We start from the raw sequence: 16,616 nt of genomic DNA, 5'->3' as shown, positions 1-16,616 counted from the left end.
CCTCTCCACTGTGGCCGTAGGAATGAATGTCACAGTAGAAGCAGACAGGTGAAGCTACACTAAAGCATCTGTAAATACATACAATTTTGAATTCTTATTTATAAATAAATATTATTTATGGTATTGCTCTTCAGTTTTTTATTATATTTCTGTACTGGTCTTTTTGGAAGGTGTTTTCATTCATTTGTTATGTTCTAGCTTTCAGGTAAGAATTTAAATAAAAGTACTGACTTAAACTGCTTTGAATACATAGATGGAATAGTTACTCCTAAGTTCCCCTTCAAAGTTTGGTTTTAGGATAGGATAACTAAGAACAAAATTGATACCTTTTATTTATCCTGCTTAATAATTAATTCTTTTGTGAAATACGTGGCGTAGCTTTCTGAACATGGTTATCAACAAAATGTTCAAAGCTGCTTTAAACATATAAATATAGTAGATTGACTTCATGTATCATAATAATATCATAGTGCAGCTTAAAATTTCTATTGGAGTTAGCGTGTCGAGATATACACTTCTGCTAATTTTCAGTCCTGTCAGATTGTGCAACGTTTGACAGCAGATATTTTTTAATGATGTTATTTGAATATTTAATAACATTCATGGAGTTGAGTTTTCTCATTATCTTGAATGGTTCAGATTCCATACCTTGAATTGTACTGGTAAACATTTAAATAACGAGAATTTTAGGATTTTATCACTGGTTTCATTCGATGGAGATTTACATCATTTTACTACAGATGTAGTAGAAACACAGTTTATAGAACCAGAAGTGCTTTGTTATTATTTTTGCTGCTTAAATGGAGATTAATTAAAAAAACTACTTTAAATTTAGTGGTGAAGAAATGGAGCCTTCATTTTTGACGGGCAGCCATGTGTATAGTAATTTGTAAGATGATTCAGCATTTCAGTCACAAGATATTAATATTTACATTCCCTCTCCTAATATTCTTTCTATTCATAAATTTCATAAGACTGGAGTAGTCTATGTTCTTATTTTCTATATGTACACTCAATATCTGCAAATTAAATAGTTAAAATAGTAGATCTCCCAGAGAATATAATCCAAAGCATAATCCAAAATATTAATCTCTTTTAAGCATAGGTGAATGTAGCAGGGAAAAACATGGCTCTAATTTCAAGTATGGGATTGAGAAATAAATCCTCAGTTTTTTTTTTTTTTATATTTTAGTGCTTTAAATTAATTTTCACTATTAGTAAATTAATTTTCACTATTCGTAAATTTTATGCTTCTAATTGTATTGCTAATAGCCTTATAAAGGGAATTATAGATGTGATAGTTAAGATAGATCCTTTATTACTAGTACTTCATTACAAGAAATAGGATCCGTATGTAGTATGTCTCTATGTTTGGCATAGAAACCATGGCTTTATATTTTTACCTTCAAACATGCTGTAATTCAGTGCAACCATGCAGCTAAACATGAATATCTTGTTTTCTTCATCAACCCAGGTATGTAAGCTATTAGCTTGTGAAAGGAATTCACATCCTAAATCATCTTAGAGGTGGTTTTACAACATTTACCTCTTATTCGTTCTCAGCTGTAAATATAATTTAAGAAATAACGCCAAATGTTTTGACAGCGCTGCTGATATTGACATCTAAATCACTTGCGTATTTATTGCCTTATTGTTTTCTTTGAATGTGTTGATATTCAGAAATTGAGAAAGGGGGTTGTGGAGACCCTGGAATTCCATCATATGGAAAAAGAACAGGCAGCAGTTTTCTGCATGGAGACACACTTACCTTTGAATGTCAAGCAGCTTTTGAACTGGTGGGAGAGAGAACGATTACGTGTCAACAAAACAACCAGTGGTCTGGCAACAAACCCAGCTGTGTTTGTAAGGATTTTTTTTTCCCCTTCTGTAATATTTCTCTGACCTGAGCCTCTTGCTTTTCTTAGCATTTGTGACTATTTAACATTTCAAAAGACCTTGAAGATTTTTTTCGGCCTTGTTTCTCCCTTTTTTTTTTTTCCCTACTTGGCTTGATAGTAGCTCATTTATGGGGAACATCACCTAGGACTGTTTCAGAATGTTCTTTCCCCTCGTTTTATATTTTATTGATCCATTTAACAATCTTAATATAAATTTGTGTTGAATTAGACTTTAAATGAGCGATCCCTAACAGCATAAAAGTGTTCAAAAGTACTCTGTGGCACATATGCATTGATTCTGGAAGTACAAAGCAGTTTACAGACCCATGTAGAGAAAGAGTCTGTTTTTTTTTTTTTTCTGAAATCCTAATAAAGCGTGAAAATTAATGTAAGGGATATAAGGATATCCAATGTCGAAAGAAGCTAAGTAGGATTATTAGTTGTGAATTTTCTTTTAAAAGTTAAAATGTTGTTGTAGGTAAACTTGTAGATGGATTTAAATAAAGAGGGTACTGTCCCCCTCCCTCTTCCCCCCTCCCTCTTCCCCCCTCCCTCTTCCCCCCTCCCTCTCCCACCCTACCTCTTCCCCACTCCCTCTTCCCCCCTTCCCCCCTTCTTCCCCTCTTCCCCCCCTTCCCCCCTCCCCCCCCTCTTCCCCCCTCCCCCCCTCTCCCCCCTCCCCCCTCTTGTCCCCCTCTTCCCCCCCTCTTCCCCCCCTCTTCCCCCTTCTTCCCCCCTTCCCCCCTCTTCCCCCCTTCCCCCCCTCTTCCCCCTCTTCCCCTCCCTCTTCCCCTCCCCCTTCCCACCCTCTTCCCCTCCCTCTTCCCCTCCCTCTTCCCCTCCCTCTTCCCCTCCCTCTTCCCCTCCCTCTTCCCCTCCCTCTTCCCCCCTCCCTCTTCCCCCTCCCTCTTCCCCCCTCCCTCTTCCCCCCTCCCTCTTCCCCCCTCCCTCTTCCCCCCTCCCTCTTCCCCCCTCCCTCTTCCCCCCTCCCTCTTTCCCCTTCCCTCTTTCCCCTTCCCTCTTCCCCCCCTCTTTTCCCTCTCCTTCTCCCTCTTTATTCCTATCCCTCTCCCTCCCTCTCCCTCTATATCCCTCTCCCTCTATATCCCTCTCCCTCTATATCCCTCTCCCTCTATATCCCTCTCACTCTTTATCCCTATCCCTCTCCCTCCCTCTCCCTCTATATCCCTCTCCCTCTATATCCCTCTCCCTCTATATCCCTCTCCCTCTTTATCCTCCTTTATCCCCCCTTTATCCCCCCTTTATCCCCCCTTTATCCCCCCTTTATCCCCCCTTTATCCCTCTCCCTCTTTTTTTTCCCCTCCCTCTTCAGTTCTCCTGACTATATTACCTTTACCTATTAAGGTCTTTATAATTCAGTACTGGATTTTCAAAACCCATCTCAGTGAGATGTTCAGCTCTACGTGGACATAAATGTATTTTGCATAGAAGAAGTCTCTATATGGCCACGCAGTGCTGAGATGTGGAAGCACATAAGGCGCGGGCACAGCGACCGTGTGGCTGCACTTCTCTTCGAAGGCAGAAGCTGTGTTTCTTCGTGGTGCTTTATTGCATCAGTTTGATGTACGACTTTCTGTTGGCAACAGCGTGGAATATCGTACTGTTAGATGTGCACATGCCTTATGAAAGATAAAGGAACCGAAACTTACAACACCTATTTACAAACATTGTCTTGGGTTTGAACATCTAAGAGCTGAGTAATGGTTATCCTTTCTGCTAATTAATATGCAGTGACCCTTCTGAATGCACTGTACTTCTCACTATATTACCATCCACGAGCTCATGACACTGAAATCAGTTAGGAATTGTCTGGATGAAAAGTGACCCAAAGAGAGTAAAAGGGAAGAAAACTATGAATCATTTTTGTTTAATTACCCTGCTTTATCCAAGGGAAACGATGGGTAAAAAAGTTTATACTATATACACTTAAAAGTTCTTGATAAGCACATCTGAATTTCTACTATAATTTACATCAGCATGAACTATGTGTGCTACAGGCAAAACTGGCCCCTCTGCTTGATTTTTTTTTTGATTACTAAATACATTTTCATGCATATTCCTTTTAGAAAATAAATCACATTTAAATTTGGAGGTTGCATTTTCATTTCAGAATAAACCTGTCAATTTCTCCAAATTCTGACACGTTAGGTGTTATTTTCACTATCTTTGGCACTCTGTGCACTCTTTACGTGCTTCTAATAATCTCTTGCAGTCCTTGGAGCTGTCACTTAACCTCACTTGGGGAAAGGAAAACATGCAAGGCTGACACATGAAGTTGGAGAAACACTGGGAGAGTTTATACATTTCCAGGTTTTAAGTGTAGTAATTTTGACATCCGGGCTTTAAAAGCATCCTTTTCCATAAGAATAAAAAATATAAAGATAAGCATTTGTAATGTTTATGGGTTGTATTCTGAGTGTCTGTTGTTTTTTTTCCTTTAGTCTCATGTTTCTTCAACTTCACCACACCGTCTGGAATTATTCTTTCTCCTAATTATCCTGAAGAGTATGGGAACAATATGAACTGTGTTTGGTTAATTATCTCAGAGCCAGGAAGTAGGATCCATCTGATTTTCAACGACTTTGATGTAGAACCTCAATTTGACTACCTTACAGTGAAGGACGATGGTATTTCAGATTTACCACCTCTTGGGACTTTTTCTGGCAATGAGGTCCCTTCTCAGCTGGCCAGCAGTGGGCACATAGTAAGACTTGAATTTCAGTCAGATCATTCTACCACTGGAAGAGGATTTAATATCACTTACACAAGTAAGAACCTCTACTTTTACTTCATTTTTTTATTTAGTCTTAAAATCAAGCTATCTTACTTCATAATAATGAAAACCAGAATGTTTCTGTTTATGATACAGAAGTAAATTTTAATGCTCATATAATTTCACTGCTTCCAGTTCTTCTCCTGATGTTCGTTAGCTTATCCGAATCTTTATAAGCTATTTATTTTAATTGTGATAATACTGAGGAATTCCCCTCATTATTTAAGGGCCTTTTTGGCTGACACTGCATAAGTGCAGAGCACTTAACTGAAGCCCAGTTAATTCAGATCAAAGCATCCAGTGCAAGATATTTAATATATTTTTCAATGGAACCAGCAGGAATAATTTCACAAAGGTATTAAGCTTAGATCCCAAACACGGAGGAGTTCATCTGGAAAGCACAGGTGTATGAAAACCAATTAGAATATCGTTGCCAATAAATATCTCTGGAAACTTGCCTTGCTTTTCTATTTTACCTTCCACTTAGCTGGTGTAGTATTTAAGAATACAGAATGCTAAGAATATGGTGCTCCTTTTGGGATACAGTTACTCCCTCTGGTTTTGTCTAGTGTCAGCATAGCTGATCTCATGCAGAAATCTTTCCTATAAAACCACACTAATTTAAGAATCATTCTTCTCTCCGGCTATCATTTCTTTAAGAATCCTAAGAACTAAATATCTTTGATAATGTAATTCTCAAATATACAAAGTTTATTTACAACTTGACAACAAGTTCCAAAGCTGTTACGTGTGGACCTAGTAGTTACCTACATATCAAGAGCTACTGAAAGCATAAGTCTTTCTCTTCTGGGAAACCAGGCTAAAAAATATCTGGCTACACATAGCCATCTGTTCTTTCGTTTATATGAAAGGATATTACTTAATAGTACTCTCAATTGAAAACTCTAGTAACCTCATCATCATTTAAAAACATTATTACATTTGACATAGACTGCTAAATCCCCTAGAAGTTTTATAAGTCATGCAAAGAAATTACTGATGTGGAGATTATGTTTTACTTGAAGAAATTATCTTCTAAGGTCATAGAAGAAGTTAATTGACAATAAAGTTGTCTTTGTCACATCCTGCTCTGTCCCTATCTTGTGCCTATTAAGATAATCAATTAGCAGTGTTTGTTCAAGGCCAAGGTGTTTCTTTGCATTATTTGGAAAGATGCCCCACATAAAAGTGGAATTCATGGATTGCAACCCTTTTAAAGTCTTGGATGCTTGAATCGTTCCTTTGCTTTCAGTGAAAGGGATAATTATTGCACTTTGAAAAGTGACAGGAGGAAGAAAGGGAGATGTTCACCTTAACTAAGACTGAGAGATTATGAGATATACCAGAAAACATGAGGCCTGAATTCTAGGTATCCTTCTGTCTGAGATTATGCAGCTCCCTTTTTCCATATGCTATTCTACCGAAGTAAAGACAGACTGTAATAAGGACAATCTTTACTATTTCTATTTGAAGCTGAAGAATTATGCAGTCGGGAATGTAATATTCATGGATCAAACTTTCTGAGAGCTCTGATGGCCTAGGTATTATGCAAAGGAGCTCTCCGTCACAATTTTCTTAGTAGAGTAGATGTCACCACTGAGCTTGACACACACCTCATGTGCTAGAAATGTCTAAGAGCACGTATACTTCCGTAGTGGGAAATAAAAAATGGATGTGTCCCTGATTGGATGTGTTCCTTGTTTGTGGAAAACACTTAGTTTAAGATTAGCCAAAGTGCTAGTACTTCTGGACCTCCTATATGTTGCAGGGGAAAACTACTCCACTCTTATGGTTTAAATCAAATCCAGATCAAAGCAGTTTATTTCTTTGTTACTGAAACATAACTGACAACAGTGAACTACAGATTCAGGTTCAATATCAGCGATTTAACAGACAAACCACAATGTTAGACACTTAAAAAATCTTAGAATCATAGAATACCTTGAGCTCCAAGAGACGCGTAAAGATCATTGAGTTCAACTCCCTACTCCTTGCAGGACCACCTGTAAGTAAACCATGTGATGAAGAGCATCATCCAGACAGTCTGTGAACTCTGACAGGCTTGGTGCCATGACCACACTTGTAACCTCCTTGAGCTGCCTGGTTTATCTCACAATCATGGAATCATTTATTTTGGAAAAGACCTTTAAGATTGTCAGGACCAACTATTAAACTAACATTGCCAAGTCCACCACTAAACCATGTCCATAAGTGCCACATCTACACATCTTTTAAATTGTTCCACAGCTGGTGATTCAACCACTTCCACCAGCAGCCTTTTGGTGAAGAAATTTTTCCTGCTATCCAATCTGAATCACCCCTGGTGAAACTTGATGTGGTTTCCTCTTGTCCTCTCACTTGCTTCTTGGTAAAAGAGGTGAACACCACCCTGCTACAATCTCCTTTCAGGTAGCTGTACAGGTGATAAGGTCTCCCCAAAGCCTCCTTTTCTCCAAGTTAACCTACTCCAGTTCCCTCAGCTGCTCCTCTTAATACTTGTGCTCTGGACTGATTGATCAACTTGGTTGCTCTTCTTTGCACATGCTCCAGCACATCAATGTCTTTCTCATAGTGAGGGGGGCTAAAACTAAACACAGTATTCAAGATGTAGCCTCACCAGCACCAAGTAAAGGGGGACAATCAATTTCCTGGTCCTGCTGGCTACACCATTTCTAATACAGGTCAGGATGCATTGGCCTTCTTGGCCACCAGTGCATGCTGTTGACTGATGTTCAGTTGTCTGTCAACCAACATTCCCAGATTCTTTTCTGCCAGACAGCTTTCCAACCACTCTTCTCCAAACTTATGGAGGGTACACTCAATCCACTTACTCAGACGATCAATAAAGATATTACTCTGACCCAGCCTCAATACTGAGCCCTGGGGAACACCACTTGTGCCTCTTAACACATAAAAATGTGTAAATACTTTTCCACTCTTATCTGTCCTCATCCTGCTCTACTGAGTCTGACACACATACATTCTTCACCATGAGAGTGGTCAGACACTGGCATAGGTTGCCCAGGGAAGTTGTGGCTGCCCCATCCCTGGAAGAGTTCACGGCCAGGTTGGATGGGCCTTGAGCTGCCTGATCCAGTGGGAGGTGTCCCTGCCCGCGGCAGGGGGGTTGGAACTAGATGATCTATAAGATCCCTTCCAACCCAACCCATTCTGTGATTCTTCTCAGAGGACTTCTGATTTCCAAACAGTAGTCACCCTTTTTTCTTGAAGTAGGTTCTCTTACTTGTACACATCTCCTGGAAGGCACGGAGTTCCCTTATCTCCGTATGCACCCACACTGCTTCTCTCTGTATCTCTCTGATCCATATACTGGTGTGAACACACCACAAAAGGTCCAATGAGCACATGGAGATGTGAATTTCACCCTGTGCTGCCACCTCACCAGATGGAGCCGGACTGATCTGAGTGTCCCGCTGGGAGGTTGCTCTGTCTGGCTTAGACAGTGGCAGCAGTTTTTTAGCAGTAGCCTGTATTTCTATCAGCTTCAAGGTGAAGTCACGCTTCTCATTGTGTTAGAAGCAAACAGCTGGATTTTTTTCAAAGGGAAATTTAAGCAATTTTTTCTTGTGTATATGAGCCACACGTAACTAAAAAGCTGCAGAATTTGAACTATGTTGCATCCGGGTGAATGGCAGTGAATTTAATACTGACTTCTTTTGAGAAGTTTTCTATACTCTCAATTATATTGTAATCTTGATACTTATCCAAAGTTATTCCCCCCTCCAAATAAATAAAAAGAGACATCACTTACAGGGGTTGATGATGTTGTTGTTGTTATTGCTATTATCATTATTACTACTACTACTGTTGTTACTATTACGTTTTTATCAGCCTTTGGTCAGAATGAGTGCCATGATCCAGGAATTCCTATAAACGGGAGACGTTTTGGAGACAGGTTCCTTCTGGGAAGTTCTGTTTCCTTTCACTGTGATGATGGCTTTGTGAAGACCCAAGGTTCTGAATCCATAACATGTATTATGCAGGACGGAAATGTTGTATGGAGTTCTACTGTCCCACGTTGTGAAGGTAAGGGCACAATCTTTGCTTTGCACTTGCAGCCTGAATAATGAAACTATATTAAATTTAGCTTACTTTTCTACATTTCATACATAATTAAGACTGCCTCAGCTGAAGTTATTAGTCTTATTTTAACATTCTTCCAGTCAAATGAGAGAGCAATAGTAGAAACAAGATAGCTTGCTTTTATATTCTTGGAATAAATTAGCATTCTAAAAATCTGGTTGCTATTCTTTTCAAGTTCTTATTGTCACCAACGTTACTTGATTATGAGTTATAGCTCTTATAACAGTTTTAGCTGTAGCGTGTTGGAGAATATAATTACCTACCACACAGAAAAGTGACTTAAAGTTTCTATTTCCTGAGAAATATAGTGAAAATCAGAGCTGTCTTAAATATTAATTATATTCCCCCCAAAATTCCAAATTTGTTTGCTTGTTATTCCCTAGGTGTACGAACAGACTAAGACAAGCTATGTTTAGGATTAAATCTCTTTTTGGTATGAAATACAGCGGAGGGGGAAGGGAAAAATTAGGTTGATTCCTTGATGCTTAATAGTGATGAGTCATAAGGCAAAACATATGAATCTATTTAATAAACAACTGGAGTGTGTCTGCTAAAAGTAATGTTCAAAAAAAAAATGTACATCTTTTACTGAATAAAAGATATATATTCAGGCACTCAATTAAATGATACTTCTTTGAAGAAACTGATCCAAAACTTCTAATTGGAATAAATCTCACACCTCCATTAATTTCAGTGTCATTGCAGTAACGTTAGAATCTAAATCATATAATTTTTATGGGTTTTGTTATTTAGGCAATGTGACAACTCAATTTTCATATGGACTTCTAAGAAAAATTAGAGATGATGGAAAAAAATATGTTAGTAGCCTGGTAGAAGCAGTGTATGTGAACATAAATGTTGTACTAGCAAGCAGAATTTCTTATCCTTATAGTGAGTTGCACAATGGAGCAAAGGATTTTTTGCCTAGAGCAAAACCAGCTCACTGTAAAGCAGGGAATAGGGAGCAGCTCTTCATCAAAAGATGTTCTCTCATTTTGAAACTCTGTATACAATTGATAAAGTATTCACTGTAATCTTTGTGTAAGTTTATATCCAGAAACACATAAATAAAGGAACCAAGATGAGCACTTCGATAAAATAAAATAAAATAAAATAAAATAAAAACATAAAATAAAATAGCAAAACAAATGCAGTCTTTAAGACTGTTTTGTATTTAACAATAGAAAACCAATATTTTCTTTAAGAAAATACACAAGTACCACTCAGTTATCATTTCTTTGAACCCTGTTGGATATTCACATACTTTTTAATGAGGAGAAGATTAAATTATTTGACTCACTTTTTAGATTTTGCCTACTGGGTTTTTTTGGTATAGAAGGAAGTATAATTCTTTCAACTTGCATTCAGAATGTGCTCCTTTCTGACGTGGATTATTTTTCTTGAAGGAAAATTGAAGGAGTTTCTGGTTTTGAATTATGATATGGACTGATCCTGCTTGCTAGTTAGTTTAGAGATAATTTAGTTTTCTTGTAGTTGTGTGAGATTTCTGAGCAACTGGTTTATTTTGTTGCTATTGCTCTGCTCTGCGTCTTTGAATGCTTAACAATCTCCATAACACCTGAAATATGTGAAATAAGTGATGTGTTATAATCAGGTGAGGATCCACAATCTTCTGGTTGTTCTTGGTTTTAAAATGACAAAATTCAATTTAAAAAACACCATGGAATACATTTCATTCTTCATTAACTAGAGATATATGCCTTTTTTCCTGTGCCTATTCAGTGTGTATGTTTTGGATTTTATTGGTTGGGTTTTTTCCCACTTTTTTGAGTTCTGAATAAACTTCCTCTGTGTTAATTTTTTTGTTCGTTTTTAAAAAAAAAATTGAATAGAAGCAGGAACATTAATTTATTACTCATAAATTCATGTTACTATTCATTTCAATATGGCACAATAGATTTACTTGTCACTACTTAAAGAAATAGAGAAAAAGTGACAAGATTTCCTGAACTGCAGTGTGGAATTTGCTGATAACGAAAACACTGACTACTGGAGTGTAATACAAATGATGCTAAGATAAATTTACTTGACCTTGAAAGCCTTTCTGTTTTATACTATTCCATAGCCTTTGGTAAAAATGGAACATTCCAAAGCTGTCTGCTATGATATCTTAAGGGACTCATGTTTTCCAAAGTTTGTTCAGTCATTTCTGCTGTTGTTTAATCTTGCACCAAGGTCCTCTGACCCTGCTCTGAAAAATGCTTTTTGTTTAGTCCCGTTACCTTTATAGCCTTATTGCAACACCTTTCTTTCCCTTTAATGGAGGAGAATCAAGTTAGAGAACATGTAAACAAATTTGACATACAGGAATAATCCTGGTGGAATGCACCCAATGGTCCTCAGCCAGTGACATTGCAAGGCCACTCTCATCTTGCAAAGGTCGTTTAACTCAAGGAGGTTTCTGAGGAATGGACAAAGAAAGCAAATTCCTGTCTTCAAGAAAGGAAAGAAGGAGGATCTGAAGAACCACAGGTCTCACCTTGATCCCTGGGAAAGGTGATGCACCAATATTCCTGGCAACCATTTCCAAACCATGAAGAACATGACTGTGACTAAGAGCGGTCAGCATGGATTTATGAAGGGGAAATCCTGCCTGACCAACCTGATGGCCTTCTGCAATGGGATAACTGACCTGATGGATGATGGGAGAGTAATGGATAATTTTTATCTCAGTTTTAGTAAGGTGTTTGGCACTGTATCGTCTAAGAGTCTCATAAACAAACTGGTGAAGTGTAGCCTACAGAAGTGAAAGTGGACTGACAACTGAGTGAAGTGCTGGGCTCATAGTGTTGTGTGGTCAGTGCCCCAAAGTCCAGCTGGAGGTTAGTCCCTAGGAGTGTACTCCAGGGGTCAACACTGTATCCAATGCTGTTTAAAATCTTCGGTAACGATCTGAATGCTGGGACAGAATGCACTCTGAGCAAGTCTGCAGATGATGTAAAATTATGTATCATACACTGTGGTGCTGTTCAGACGGATCTTGACAGGCTGGAGAATTGGGCTAAGGAGAAATGACTGGTCTTTACTCTCTACTCTGCATTGGTGAGGCTACATTGGGAATGCTGTGTGTAGTTCTGGGATCCTCAGTAAAAGAAAGACAGTGCAATGAGTCCAGTGAATGGTCACAAAGATGATTAATGAGGGGGAGATTTAGACTGGACATTACGAAGAATTTCTTCACCATGAGAGTGGTGAGACACTGGTCCAGGTTGCCCAGGGAAGCTGTGGCTGCCCCATCCCTGGAGGTGTTCAAGGCCAGGTTGGATGGGCCTTGGGCAGCCTGATCCAGTGGGATGTCCCTGCCCATGGCAGAGGATTGGAACTGGATGATCTTTAAGGTCCCTTCCAATCCAAACTATTCTATGATTCTATGAATGACTTGGAGCCTGTGTCATACAAGAAGAGGCTGAGAGAGCTGGGGTTGTCTGAACTGGAAAAGAAAAAGCTCGGGGCACAGAAGCAGTATTATCCATGTGTATAAATACCTGATTGGACAATGGAAAAAAGATGGAGCCAAACTGTTCTCAGTGGTGTCCAGTGACAGGACAAGAGGCATCCGGCACAACCTGAAATACGAGAAATTCTGTTTAAACATGAGAAAAAAAAAACTTTCACCGTGAGAGTAAACAAACGCTGGAATAGATTGCCCAGAGAGGCTGCAGAGTGCTTGCCTTTGGAGGAGGAGCATGATCTTGACTGAGCATGGTTCTGTGCGGTATACTGTAAAGAGCAAAGATTGAACCAGATGATCTACAGAGGTCCCTCCCAACCTCAACCATTCTATGCTTCAATGGAATATTTACAACTATCAGTGTCCCTGAGCTGAATGGTTAATCAAAAAGGTATTAGGTGGCACAGTACAATGAATATAATTATTTAAGTAAATGTGGAAACAATTTGTCTGATATTTACACATAGATGTGGAATCATACTAGAACGGAAAAATGATGATACGTTATTTTCTAATGAGGTAATGTGTTTTTCAACAGGAGTAAGGCTGGCAGAATCAAGTGCTCTGCTCTGTGTATTAAGCTATGTGTAGCGTAATAAGCTATGATAAGATACATGGCAGGACTTACACTTCTGAAGAAAATCACGTGTTCAGAATGTAACGTAGAAAATTTAGTTGTGTTGTATATTAAACCTAACTTTCTATGCTTTTAATTCCATTTTTAAAGTTCTTTGAATATATAATATTGCATTAGAGATACTGTGTATGATACAAGTATGTATGCTTTTTTCTTTCAGCACCATGTGGTGGACATTTGACAGCATCAAATGGTGTTATCTTACCACCAGGGTGGCCAGGATATTATAAGGACTCACTCAATTGTGAATGGGTGATTGAAGCAAGACCAGGACACTCTATTAAGATTACATTTGACAGGTGAGAATCATAAAGTCGAACAACAAGTAATATATGGGCACAAATACTGGTTTTAACATTGAACAAGAAAAATATTCTTTAAGAGCCCAAACCAGAGAAAGGAATTCTGACGCAACACTCACAATGCTATTCCTCAAGCAGAAAATTGGAGTTTAAAACTGTATTTATATTGTCTTTATTTACATTTTAAACAATTCACATGAAATGTCCACCTCCTAGCACACGAATAGGGATATCTTCTGACAGGGACTTCTGTATTCAGTATTACTTTTATATTCAGGTACAACTATATACATTGTCCTTGATGATGATGAGGTCTTGCCATAAAAGAGCATAATTTTCCCAGGGGGAAAAAAAGATTTATGAAAAGCAGTTCTGAGTATTGTGTTTTAGACACATTTCTTTCCCCACTAGTATTTTTTTTCTCATGGAACATACATTACACAGCTAGACAAGTCCATAATAGCTTGAACGAGCAATTGGCTGACAGGTAGGGCTCAAAGATTTTGAGTAAATGGGGTCACGTCTTGCTGGCAGCCAGTCACCTGTGGGGTTCAAAAGGGCTCAGCTTTAAGGCCAGTTCTCTTCAATATTTTTATCGATGGTCTGCACACAGACATCAAAGGTACATTAAGTAAGTCTGCCAATAACATAAACTAGAAGGAGCTATGGACTCCCTTGAGCATAGAGAGGCCTTCCAGAGAGATATGTCGAGATTGCAGAACTTAGCAGTCATCAATCGTGTCAAATTTAACAAGAGCAAGTACAGGATTCCCTACATGGGATGGAGTTATCCTGATGTACAAACTGGGGAACAAGAAACTGGAGAGCAGCCCCACAGAGAGAGATCTCGGGGTCTAGGTTGATGGCAAGTTGAATATAAGTCAACAGTGTGCTGTGGCGGCCAAAAGGGCCAATGGTGTCTTGAGGTGCATCAAGCATGGCATAACTGTCGGGGGAGGTGATTGTCCCACTTAACACTGCCCTGGTGCGATCTCACCTCAAGTACTGTGGGCAATTTTGGGCACCTCAGTATAAGAAGGATACTGTGAAAGGACTTGAGGGCAAGACTTACAAAGAGCAGCTGAGGTTGCTTGGTTTGTTGAACTTGGAGAAGAGAAAGCTATGGGGAGACCCCATCATAGCATACAACTCCTCAAGGGGGGCAGTGGAGTGGGAGGTGTTGATCTCTCTCTGGTCACCAGTGACAAGACATGAGGGAATAGTATGAATCTATGTCAGGGGAAGTTGAGGTTGGACATTAGGCAAAGGTTTTTCACTGAGATGGCAGTCATTCACTGGAACAGGCTCCCCAAGGAAGTGGTCATGACCCCAAGCCAGTCAGAGTTCAAAGAGCACCTGGAGAATGCTCTTAGTCATATAGTTTAGTTTTAGATAGTCCTGTGAGTAGCAGGAAGTTGGACTTGATGATCGTTGTGAACCTCTCTCAACTGGACATGTTCTATGATTCTATGGTTATATTCAGTGTTTGTTAGCGTGCTATATACTAACTCAATGGATATCAGGATTTTGTGTGTTTGGGTACTGCAGGTTTCACTAAAAGTACTGACATGAAGGTTCGAACAAGAAAGGAAAAGATGTTCAGACATCAGAATATTGTTAAAGGCAGAGTTTTCCTTTTAAAACTAAAATTATCATCCCGGTTAGTTTTTAAAAATATTACCTCTGTGTAGACCTAAATTAGAGCTACCGGAGTGCACTGGGTTATGTCCCTGTGTAATGTTCAGATTTCTTCTGGAATAATAATATATTTGTCAAGGGAATAATTTTAAACCTAATCTACCTCCCATGTGGACTCAGAAGGTGGTGAAAGTGCGTGTAGGCAGAAGGAATGTGAACTGCAACATGTTTAATCCTTTTGTAATTATTGTGACCTCAATTAGTACTTTTGTCTAATCATATAAGTATCTAACAAAATTGCATATTTTTTTTTTGCAAAGAAAGAAAGGGCATAGAAAAATAGAAATCTTCACCTTTCAAGCATCTTTGTAAAATAAGTAAAAAAATTCCTCTTCTTTAGGTATTTGATCTAGATACTGATATACTAAATACTCCATTTGACAAAAAGATGCAGAGGACAGTACAAAAGACAGTGCCTGGAGGTAGGTTTCAGTGCCTTCTTTTGTACTGGCTGTCCTGTTTTCTGCTATTACCCACGAGGAGACAATAATCTGTATCTCATTACACCTTCACATGGAATCAACAGTGATGAGCAATATTCTTCAATATCATTCAGCCTTCTATTTCTAAGAGACAAAATGAAAAGGGATGAAAATTAATTGGCAGAAAGGCAGAAGAACATAAAAGTGACTGTTACTTGGTCAACTCAAAGATCCTTCTTGCTCAATATTATGTTCCTCGCAGGGACAAAAATGCAGAGTCCTAGAGAAGGGTGTGAGGATCAGATAAGCATAGCTGATATTTCCTTCAAGTTCTTTTCCAGTTTTGCAACTCTCATTCAACATTTTTTAACTGAAATGTGGGTTTTTTTAGTGGGTTTCTGCTTGTATCACTTCCATTGATTTGTTTGTTTCTCCGCTTGCACGCATTTAAACTTAACATTCACAACATTGTTCATTTTGGGGAACTCACTGGAATATGTCTCAGACCAAAGTGCCATTGGTAGAGGTGGTGGCACATACAGACAAAGTGAATAATGAATCACCAGACCAAGACAACATTCACCCAGAAGTACTGAATGAATACAAAGATAAGATGGCTGAATATTTGAAAGTTGTGTGTAACTGTTCTTTTAAAACTACCTTGATACCTGCGCATTTCAGGAACCAGACCTTTTAAGTCTTCCATGGAGATCTGAGAAACTGTGATGGCCACTATGAGAACGATAACAAAGCGTAGCAGTAGTGGAAGCATGGGTTAATATGATATACCGAGGAAATGTCAGTATGGCTTTTGGAAAAGAAATCCTATATCAGGAATCAGGAATTCTTTGGTGGTATCAGAAAGCATAGAAATATATTGGATGTAGTTCACCTGGGTTTTCAAATTGCAATTTTTGTATTATGCACCTTACCCTACAAAAGGCTGTTAAAAAGCTTAGCATCATTTTAAGGCAAGGAAGGACATTGCATGAATAAAAACTTGATTAACAGACAATAAAACTTTCACAGTGGACTTCTGGGAAGTCTATGGAGCTCTCTGTTATGTTCAGAATTGTTCAGCAAGTTCAAAAATTATTTTAAAAAAGAAATTTAGACTAATAAATACTAATTTATTTAAAAAAGGGTGACCGAAGAACTGATGAAGATTCTTACAAGGCCAGATGTTTGAGCAACAAAATGGCAGGTAAACTAAGTAAATGCAAACTGAATCATGTAAGAAAAATAATTCCACTTTGATATACAAAATTGGGCATTTTGAACTTCAGTGA

At 38.6% G+C, this 16,616-nt stretch overlaps 1 protein-coding gene across 1 annotated transcript in view; it reads left to right on the top strand.

Annotated features, from left to right (window-relative positions):
• Positions 1-16,616, top strand: part of CSMD1 (CUB and Sushi multiple domains 1) — a 1,155,040-nt gene that overhangs the window by 860,273 nt on the left and 278,151 nt on the right. Inside the window, exons 13-16 of the mRNA XM_054063646.1 lie at positions 1,681-1,863; positions 4,361-4,687; positions 8,545-8,739; positions 13,066-13,204. Coding sequence (XP_053919621.1) covers positions 1,681-1,863; positions 4,361-4,687; positions 8,545-8,739; positions 13,066-13,204 — 844 coding nt within the window. The remainder of the gene's footprint in view (positions 1-1,680; positions 1,864-4,360; positions 4,688-8,544; positions 8,740-13,065; positions 13,205-16,616) is intronic.

The sequence above is a fragment of the Cuculus canorus genome, chromosome 3 (assembly GCF_017976375.1).
Source record: "Cuculus canorus isolate bCucCan1 chromosome 3, bCucCan1.pri, whole genome shotgun sequence".
Lineage (NCBI taxonomy): Eukaryota > Metazoa > Chordata > Aves > Cuculiformes > Cuculidae > Cuculus > Cuculus canorus.
Note: the sequence above shows the minus strand (reverse complement) of the source record. Positions and strands in the feature narration are given on the sequence as shown.